Source organism: Phaenicophaeus curvirostris, chromosome 1 (assembly GCF_032191515.1).
Source record: "Phaenicophaeus curvirostris isolate KB17595 chromosome 1, BPBGC_Pcur_1.0, whole genome shotgun sequence".
In the NCBI taxonomy this organism is placed as follows: Eukaryota; Metazoa; Chordata; class Aves; order Cuculiformes; family Cuculidae; genus Phaenicophaeus; species Phaenicophaeus curvirostris.
Window position 1 is genome coordinate 179,282,492 of NC_091392.1, and position 10,422 is coordinate 179,292,913.

General features: G+C 42.1%; 1 protein-coding gene across 2 annotated transcripts; it reads right to left on the reverse strand.

Moving 5' to 3' along the window:
- Positions 1–637: 637 nt before the first annotated feature.
- On the reverse strand, positions 638–10,116 carry MED4 (mediator complex subunit 4). 2 transcript variants are annotated; one of them, XM_069881346.1, is made up of 8 exons: positions 9,971–10,116; positions 7,062–7,128; positions 6,609–6,779; positions 6,194–6,251; positions 5,160–5,246; positions 4,250–4,381; positions 1,167–1,384; positions 638–1,027 (listed from the first exon to the last, which is right to left on the reverse strand). In XM_069881346.1, the coding sequence occupies exons 1-7, from the start codon at positions 10,057–10,059 to the stop codon at positions 1,212–1,214; spliced, it is 777 nt and encodes a 258-aa protein (XP_069737447.1). In that variant the 5' UTR covers positions 10,060–10,116; the 3' UTR covers positions 638–1,027; positions 1,167–1,211. The 2 variants fall into 2 exon arrangements, with proteins under 2 accessions (XP_069737447.1, XP_069737437.1); XM_069881336.1 differs by having other exon boundaries at positions 638–1,384.
- Positions 10,117–10,422: the final 306 nt, after the last annotated feature.

Consider the following 10,422-nt stretch of genomic DNA (forward strand, 5'->3'; position numbering starts at 1 on the left):
AAGTGGAGAGAGTCATAATTTGTACTTCAGGAAGCCTCATTGCAGGGCAGAAACCTAAAACTGCCATAAGTAACAGTACACACCAGTTTTCTGATTTGATCAGAGGGTTACTTGAAAGAAAAGTAGCTGTAATAAAATGACTCCTTAAGCAAAACAGAAGTGGGAACGGAGAGCCAAGGGAAGTGCTTCTGGAAAGATGAAAGAATACCATAGTTAAGGCAAGAAATGCAAAGTAAACAAATTAGCAGTTTCAAATTAAAAATTACAGATTATGAGAATAAAGAATCTGCGAGCACTTTTAAACTGAAATGAGCTGAACTTACAGTGTGCCCCAAGGCCTGTTATCTCCGGGGTCACAGGATGCTTAAGTTTAAGCCTTGTGAGTGGACACTCTACATCACTGCCTCAGGGTTTGCCCAGTTCCATGTGTATCTGATAGAGCTCCCCTGAAAAGGACACTCATTTCCTGACTATGCAGCTGCTTCTAATACCACTCTGCCATTTTGCAAAGGGGAAAATGCAGTACAAACTTAAACTCGATCAGAATTCAACCGCCAACTGGGATAAAATGTGCTGAGTATTTTAAGTTAAATCTTAGATGAGTTATTGTGTAAGTCTGCAAAATGAAAAAGTTACATGAAAGCTGACAAATTTTTATTTATGACAAATCATTCATTAGATATTACAATAATTACAAACTTTTTTTTACACCTTATTGCCGTATTTTTTGTTCTCGGCACACGTGATCAAGAACAGGCAGTAACAAAACGGATATTAAAATTACAAATGTCACATCTCATTTCTGCACCATAGAAAAGGCTGTCATCAAAAGAGTGAAGATACAAACAAACATACAAGGGGATTCCCCTTACACCTTTTTTCCCAGGAACTTTTGTCATCTAAGTTATAGTAAATACACACACACACAGAGTCTCTTGCAAACATACACATTCACACATTTACATAATCGCTGGCAGCTCAACATCTCTCTTCCAGCAGAAAGCTCCCAGTCATTTTACTTGAACATCTAATGGAAAAAAGAAATCGAAATCAATGGTTTTAAATTAGTCACCCTCTTTCTGAGCCAGCTGTTATCTTCTCCCTACACAGGGCTGCCAGCATCATGAAAGGGTATTGCAGTTTGTGACAAACAGCATCCAATCTACCTTCACCACAGGAAAGGTCTACTGGGGATACTGATCCTCTTGCACCTAGTCTGAGTCACTGCTGCTGCTCGAGGAGTCTGTTGACATAACTTCTACATCATCTTCATTCTCTTTATTGTGTCCTGGAGGCTCCAGCATGAAGTCATTATTATGATTAGGAGGTAGCATGTTCATGGACATATCACTTGACTGCCAAGGATACTGAGGAGCAAGCACATCTGGAAAAAAGGGGCACAATCAAACTATCAGCTTTGCATATCGACAAATTCAACAAGACAGGTCAACCGGAAATCCCAATTTAAAATTAAAACAAAGTTTAAAATCACTCTTGATATTTGGACAGACAAAACTCTCCAGTAACAGCTGGAAAGCATGATAGAGCCATTCTACCACTGTAACAGCCTCCTTTGCCAAAGGCCCATTTACGTAGGTGTCTCTTGATCTCTCATCACTCCACTTCAAAACAATATGTACTCCTACAGAGCTTTTTTACCTTCAAAGCACAGGTGAACTGACTTAACATTCACAACCACCAGCAGTAATGAAAATGGTCACCCTCTGTCAGTATGCAAAAATAGATTAAAGCATTGGATTTTAAAAAACCCTTATGGTTAGCATAGAAATTCAGAGTAAAAGTTTTATCCAGATTTGGCTGGAACACCTTGCTTATTGTTTTCTTCCAACAGCAAGTATGGTGCACTAAGCACAAAGGAGAAGAGTGCCTTACATATCCAGGGCCACAGACAGAGGTGGGAATGCTCCACTGTGCCCGGCCAGACCAGCATCAGTTGTCTCTGACTTCTCTCAGCTCTCACTGTTCTCTTCCTACTTCCAAAGCTATCCCTTACTGTACTCCCTACCAACCTATCCTCCCCCCTCAACACTTCCTAGTCTCTCCCTTCCTTGCCCCCAGAGTGGCTCCCATTTCAAAGCTGCAGGTAACACTTCTATATGCCATTTCAGCTCCCTTTCTTTTAATTTATGCTCCTACTGCTGTGCTTCAGTCCATTTCCACTTACTACCAGGCACTGTAACCAAGTCTATCTCACAGCAGTCATCAGCTATCTCGCACTTACAGCAAGAATTAAAAATAATTAGGCAGACTCAGAGATGAACAAAAAGCCCACTCAGGTGGGACTCTGAGTACAGAAAGAGAGGGCAGTGTCTAAGCAGGGCTCACATATGGCAGGCTTACTCTTAGGTGTTGCCTAACTCAGAAATATGCAGACTACATACACACAGTAGCTTCTCATCTTTCAGTCTGCAGACACCTGAGATCTTACATATGAGCTCCAGGCACAGTCTCCAAAGACCAGATGCATTACCTAGCTGTACAAATCTGACCAACCAGCAGATGTGAGGGCATAACACAGCCTTCATGCCAGTTCTGTGCCTGCTTCATAAAGACCAACAATAGTAGCACATGGTCTCATCGCAGCTGTAGTGAAGTTAACCAACTTTATTTGAACCAGCTGAGAATGTAAGCCAGGGTTTTACATTTTGTGGCCGTGCTTCAATGCTGGGACTGGTTGCCCACTACTAAACCAGGCTGAATGTCTGTGCTAACCAGCATCAAATTTTTGAGGCTACAAAGCAGCCTGAAGACTCAGTAAGGGCTCAGTAACTGGACATCTCTGCAGAATTCTCTAAAAGGACTAGGTGGCATAACTAGAATTCTCAGGGCGTGCCTCCACGTATCAGCAGTTTCAGGATCCCTACACAAAATGCTCGGGCAGCCTCTACTTTCTTTTAAATGAAGTTGTCACATTTCCCTCTTGGTGATGGTCTAGTAATAAGAGGATTTCCCATGACATAGGAGACCCAGATTCAATTAACAAGTTTACTTGAGGAGTTTAAAACCCCACACTTCCCAGCTTCTCAAACAAAAGTCCTGAAGAGTGAGCTTTCAGTTCTTACAGGGATGGCACTCAGAAGTAAACGGAGCAAGTCTGCATCTCCTGAGGCAGAGGAGCCAGCCAGAACAGCTTCTACCAAAGCTTAGGCAAACAAATGCTCAAACTTCATAAGGAAGACACAACCTTAATATCTCCTCTGACCATACTTCAGAACAGAAAAGATACACAGGCCCATCCTCAGCATTTCCCTGGTGGTCTGCCAGGGACAGCTGTCAGGATCCCACTTCTATTCAGCTCACTGACCCATTTATCCAAGGACAGTTTAGAAAGTGGGATGATGCAGAACTTCAAGTCACTTCCTAAGAAGTGATAATAGGATTCAACACATGATCTGAAACACAGAATTCCAGTTCACTATTTCTCCAGTGGAGTCACAATACAGGTTTTCTAAATATATTTGGTACAAATTCTGAAAACAAGCTTCTGATAACACCTGTAAGTGGCTTAACACACAGGTAGAAATTGTTACAAATCTCCTATGAATTCAAAATAAGAATTTTCCCACAGTTTAGTCTAGCCATAGTAAATGAATGCTGCACAGGTACAGACCCACTGAATTCTTGATTCAGTTACTCTAATTCACTGATGAATTCTATTTGTAGCATGAACAAATTCCACTAAAGTCAGTGTTAATCGCCTGTTACACTAAAGAATTAAGGGATTAAAACTGAATTCCTACACTCAAAGTACTACCTCACCAGCTGTCCTTTGCAATGTCTTTTCAGTCCAGAACTTCTAAGCAAAACTTCTAAACAGTCTTGCTATATAGAGCGCAGACCTGAAGGCAAACTTCTTCTCTTCCAAACACATCTTCCACAATTCCATGCTTTCTGTCATCACTGCTACAAACAGTTTGTTTTGAAAATACTTCTTTCTAAGAAGATTTGATATAACTTAATTTAAAGTAAGGGAATCAAAGGGTATCTCAGTGAGTTGTATTTATACTGACTTAATTATAGTGTCTGCAGTATGATTTAGCATGAAACAAAATAAAACTACAAAATTGCTAAGTGTTAACTTTATTTACTCAATCCTCACTGATAGGGAACAATAGTAGCCATAATTTTTGTTATTTTAACTCTGATTTGCCTTTGCTAAGGGAAGTGTATAACTGCCATGACAGTACAAGGAATAAAGAAAGCCGAAACAAAATTGAGTTCCTGTTACCTGGCAGTCTGCCTGCTGCAAGTGCATCCCCTGGTAAGTGTCCATTCACTCCATTGGTGGATGGGTTGTTCATCTGGCCCAAGAGACCACTCCTCATTTCCAGATCTGTAGGATATGGCCTACGTGGGTCTCCTGTAAGAAAAAAAAGGAAAGGAATGCTTTTAAATATTCAATAATTGTTGCACACGTTAACTTCTTCAGTGCCTAGTTTACTGACCAAAAAAACCCCCCCGTACTCTGATTGCTTTCATCAGCATGATCATCAAAACTGTTCTGTTAAAATCCAAGTCTGTCTTTCACTTGGACTTTCTTTGTTAACTTAAAATTGACAGAAAAAGCACATTAAAAAAAACCCCAACAAAACAAACCAAAGAACATGTGTAGAAGATACCTTTGCTCTCCCTACTACTTCACAGCCAAACAGCAAAGACAGGAATTAGAAAAAGCACATTCTTATTTTGGACAAGGAGGACGGTTCCCAAAATTGAAACTTGACATATTTAAAGTCCTGCTTCTGACTCCACTGATTACTAACATCCTCTGAAAAGAACATTGTAAGAGGCAGGAGCGAACACAACCAAGCCTGTGGAAAAGCCTTTAACATCCTTGGTTCTAACTTATAATTGGGGCCAACATTCAGACATTCAGAGAGGGGAAAAAGCAGACAACGGAAAGCAGAGGAGGCCAGTCACTTAATGGAAGCACGCAGTTTATAGCCTTTTGAAGATGTACATGAAGTCTACAGGACTTTGGATATACATTTTTGTTGAAAATATTAGATATGACAGCAGAAAACAATGTTAATTTAATAAATCTCAGTGTTTTTCACTGTATAAAATCATTACAAGACTAAATACTGAGTATGCTTTTTAAGAAAAAAAAAATCTAGTGTCATAAACATGGTAGTTACCTGGTACCCATGTCAGAGGGGCACAAACAGCATTGCTAGCACTGATCCTATGGGCATATTTAATTATTTCTTCAGAGGAAATGGCACCTGGAAGAATGGAAGCAAAGGTTATTCTCAAGAGACCGAATCATTCAATTGCTTCAGAATATTGGTAATGAATATCTAAAAGACTAGGAATGTAATTTTGTCAAACATTAAGAGCGTGCTTCAAATGCAATGACTGCTTAGAGGACTCTTAGACTATGCAAGCACAAGTTCCACAGTGAACTGATTTTATAGCTGCAAGATAGTACACCTTCAACATCAATAGTTCTTCAACCTTGTGAAAACACAAACCAATCTCTTAAGCAGCGTACTTAACACAATTTGTAAAAAAACTCCAGTACCTGCTTTACAATAGAATTTTCTGTAGTAATGAATTTTTTGTATGTTTTGTAACTGTAGAGGATATACATTGCAGTCCTTCTAAATATGTGCCTGTATTACAGTAATAGAAAATCCCTTGATTTTTCAGGTGGAAGAGGTATAACAAAATGATAAAAGACCTGTTAAAAAACCCCAAAAAAAACCCAATAAAATGCCTCCTACAAAAAAAAAAGTCAGTTTGGCTTGCTAAGTGCTACAGAGTGGCAGAAATTGCTACAAATACAAACCAATATCACTATCTAGCCAGTCTTTCAAGTACAATGTGCACGCACAAAAATATTCTTTCTCCTCTGTGCAGGCCTAAGACTATTTGGTGAGACATTTAGGTAATCAGAAATACTGTTATTAGCCCAAGAAGAGTTGAATTCAAGAGACGTTTGAATTCATCTTTCAATATTGAGTGCCACAAAAAATAATTCATTCCTGCCTTTATTCTGAGGAAGTGGTTACAGGTTTACAGTGAAATGGAAATTTGTTTACAGATAAAGCATCTGAAATCTGTCATGGTAGAATAATAAAAAAAAAAATTAAAATAACCCTATCCTGAGCTTACAGGGAGCTTTCTCTACAACCGCATTTATGTAGGAAGTACAATCGTGTATACTCACCTTTTCTTGCCTTTTCAATTGATTTCAGCTTTTCCTTTGCTTGATAAACAGCTGTTGCCTAGTTGTAAAAAAAAACAGCAAACAAACTAAACCAAGCCTTCAATGCATCTTTAGTTTGTGAACTTCGACACAAAGTCAGCTCTGTGGGTAAACCACTGCATTTCACTATGTTTTAAGGGAGAAACTTTTCACTGAATACTGAAATAAAAAAGGTTTGGAAGAAAATTACTATTATAAAACAAAACTGAATACCATGATAAGTAAACAGTATTTGACTACTGAAAAAAACCCCAAGCTACTAAATTCTTATGAAGTTTTAAATATTTAAATCTTCTCAAACTAACACACGACTTTCTCCAGAACCACCTTTTTCCACAGTAGATGCTCAAAAGCAAACACAACATTATGAACTTACCAGTATGTGCTCTGCTTCTTTTAGTTGTTTCTGCAGCTGCTGAATATCATTATCCCGCTTTTCTACTACCTTTTCTAATAGCTGCATTTCATGATGGATTTTACCCTGTTCAACCGCCAGCTTCATTAGCTCCTGAAACTCTCCATCTCTCTGAATCAGCAGTTCCAGGATCTATTGAACAAGAGTTTTGTAGAACTTGTAATTCGGCTAGAGTAACAACACACCCTCAGTCCTGCTGCAAAGAAAAGTAACTGACATCCTTAAGAGTATTCCTGCAAAATGAAACAAAATTTCTTCTTCTGTTTACAGAAATAGCCTATGAAGCATACAACAAACAAACAAACAACAATAAGAGAACCAAGAATGACTTTGTAGTAAAAGAAAACAAAAGAATAAAACAGAAGTCAAGCATTCTGCTTACCCAAAGAAATACAGTTCAGAAAGTCAGCTTACCTGGCTCTCCTCTCCTGGTTGTGGAAGCTTCTGGTTTCTTGAAATTGCCAAAATTTCAATTAGTTCCCTGAAAGGAAAACTCTGTGTTTGTGCAATTTTCTAGGACATTATTTGTAAATAGCATCAACTCATCCTAAAATTATCAGCACTGTTATCACTACAAAAGCATTCATGGACTTAAATATTGCATAACAGTACAGTGTTGGCAGGGATTTCTCAACTAGGAGTAATTCTGTGAATAATCTCACATTTTCTTCTTCGTTCTTTGAGTTCATGAAGCGATTATGTGTATTTGTACTCGTGCAATGTACTAAGTTCCTGTCAAACTACATACGACACAAGTAGAAGCCGAGAGAAAAAACAGCACAAGGAAACACATTCATACCCTACTTTAAAGGTCCCTTTCAACCCAAACCATTCTATGATTCTCCTGCTTCTGTTTATGGCAAGAGGACATGCAAGCTGTCTTCACTATTTTAGTTCTCTACTTTTCCTCCATTTTTTTCCCAACAGAGCAAGTTTCTCACTTGGGTTTAGAGCAATTATGTCTACAGTTTCATTTCCACAGTGGTACATTAGTTGTATATAAAAAAAAATGACCAAAAACTAAAAATATTCTGGTGCTGAGTTAGAAGTGCTTCTCAAAGTTCTCAGTCACACCTTCAGGTACCCATTTGTTCTGCCACCATTCTGAAAAGCCAACAAGAACTTCAGAGGGGACTTACTAAACAGCAAGACCATGATGCAAAAAGGCATTTTCTGTAAATTCAGCAAATGCATTTGGCTTCTGACACTACAGATGGTGGTTCAAGGCAATGCATGAGTAACTCTCATGCCTCTCTGAAGGCACTGTCCTTGGAACAGCACGGATTCGCTGCTTGGTCTAGTGCAAGCACTCAGTGAGATTTATGACTAAGACAGCAGTGGGGCTAGAAACTTAAAATAAAAAACAGGTGCCTTTCAAAATGTCTGACAAAGCACCTCATCAGTAAATCTCTAAAAAGCATCTTGGTCTATGTCTCTTGGTCACTCCTGAACACTGAAATGTTTTAAAACAATTAGAGAACAAGCTTTATAATACTTGACCAACACTGAGAAGTAGCAAGTAACACCAGTTTTAAGCAGGTCAACTACTGCCATCAAGGCTGATACTGTGGAATATTGTTATTCTGCCTTGTGTTAGCCAGGTAACCCACAAGCATAGATTCAAAACTATACAAAGGCTACAGATTAGACCTGCTGCTTAAGTTTTGCCCCTACCACAAAACCAGTACCATGACTGCGAAAGGCCTGGCTCCACTATGCTGCAACACTATGATGATTAACAGGAAAATCATGTAAATGTTGGGGAGAATCACGAAGTTTGGAGCAGAAAGGGCCTTACAGATCATCCAGTTCCAACCCCCTTGCCACAGGCAGAGACACCTTCCCCCCGGATCAGGTTGCTCAAAGCCTCACCCAACCTGTCTTTGAACATCTCTACGGATGAGGCATCCACAACTTTTCTGCACAACTGTGGTACAATATTAGTCCCAAGATTAAAAAAAAAATAAATTAAGAAGTTAAATAAAAAGCAAGCTTTTTTTTTTAACTCCCAAAATCACACATCCTCCAGCAACCAATACATCACAATAAAATCTGAAACTGAAAATAAAACCTAACCAGAAACAACAAGAGCAACTGACCACTGTATTTTCATCGTACACAGTGAGCCAGCCACACAGATGTGGGTTATGCCCTCTGAAAAAGTTTTACTAAGCTCCTGCTGTCCTCAGGTGGAGGGAAATAATTAGGAACCAGTTTAACTGAGTTTAACTGCACTGCCAGCTGTGTCTCCACAACAAGGTGGACAACTTCACAGAATCATAGAATCACCAGGTTGGAAAAGACCCACCGGATCATTGAGTCCAACCATTCCTATCAACACTAAACCATGCCCCTCAGCACCTCATCCACCCATCCCTTAAACACCTCCAGGGAAGGTGACTCAAGCACCTCCCTGGGCAGCCTGTTCCAGTCCCCAATGACCCTTTCTATGAAAAACTTTCTCCTAATGTCCACCCTAAACTTGAAGGAGGGTTATTGGTCTGGCCTCAGGAGCATGGACTACATACCCAAGGACTTATAACACTCCAAAGATGAGCTCTGCAGCCAGCTCTGAGCAAATTTAGCACAGACACAGGTGATGAACACAGAGACTTCAGTCATGCAACAGCACCTAAAAACTTCTGATATAAGCATAATTTTTAGTGATGCCTAAAATTGGTGTGGAGGGCACTTCACAGGAAATGTAGGCGTCAGCCAAGAAAGAAAGGCAAGCGGTGGTGCAGGGAAGCTCCCCATCTCTTCGGCAAACAGCAAAGATGGTGCAGCAGTCACTGTCCCAGCCCTGGCGGAGTGCTGGGCCAAGGCCTTCTCGCCCAGAGCCAGGCCGGGCAAGGCAGGAGCGCAGGGACAGAGTTGGGGATGTTCACCCTGGATAAGAGAAGGCACCAAGGAGACCTCTTAGCGACCTTCCAGCACCTGAAGGGGCTACAAGAAAGCTGAGGAGGGGCTGTTCACAAAGACTTGTAGTGATAGGACATGGGGCAGTGGGTATAAACTGGAGAGGAGCAGATTTAGACTAGATGTAAGGAGGAATTTCTTCATGATGAGAGTGGTGAGGCGCTGGCACAGGTTGCCCAGGGAAGCTGCGGCTGCCCCATCCCTGGAGGTGTTCAAGGCGAGGTTGGATGGGGCCTTGAGCAGCCTGGGCTGGTGTAAAGTGTCCCTGCCCATGGCAGGGGGGCTGGAACCGGATGATCTCTAAGTTCCCTCCCAGCCCAACTCATTCTGTGATTCTATGACACGCGAGGAGCCGGGCCGCAGCCCCGGCCCCCTCCACGCCCAGGGCGGGCCGATCGCGGTACCTGGCCAGGAGCTCGAGATCCTCCAGCGCCGCCAGCAGCCGGTCCCGGGTGCTGCTCCGCTCCCCACCCGCCGCCGCCGCCGCCGCCATCACGGACCCGGCGCCGACCCGAGCGGGACTCGCCCTCAGGCCTCGGCGCCCGGCGCGCGCCCGGCAGCGCCCCCAGGCGGGCGGGGGGAGGCGGAGGGGCGGCCCTCGCGCATGCGCGGAGCGGCCCGGCCGGGGGGGGCGGGGCGCGGGGAAAGTGTCCGAGAGGCGGTTTGGAGTGTCAGAAAGCGAGTGCCCTTTGTCAGGGTGGGGTGGCGTGAGGGTGCGGGTCGATGAGAAGCTCGACATGAGCCGGCAGTGTGCGTCCGCACACTGCCGGCTCATGCCGAGCTTCTCATCGACGGCCAACCGTATCCTGGGCTGCATCAAAAGAAGCGAGGCCAGCAGGGCGAGGGAGGTGATTCT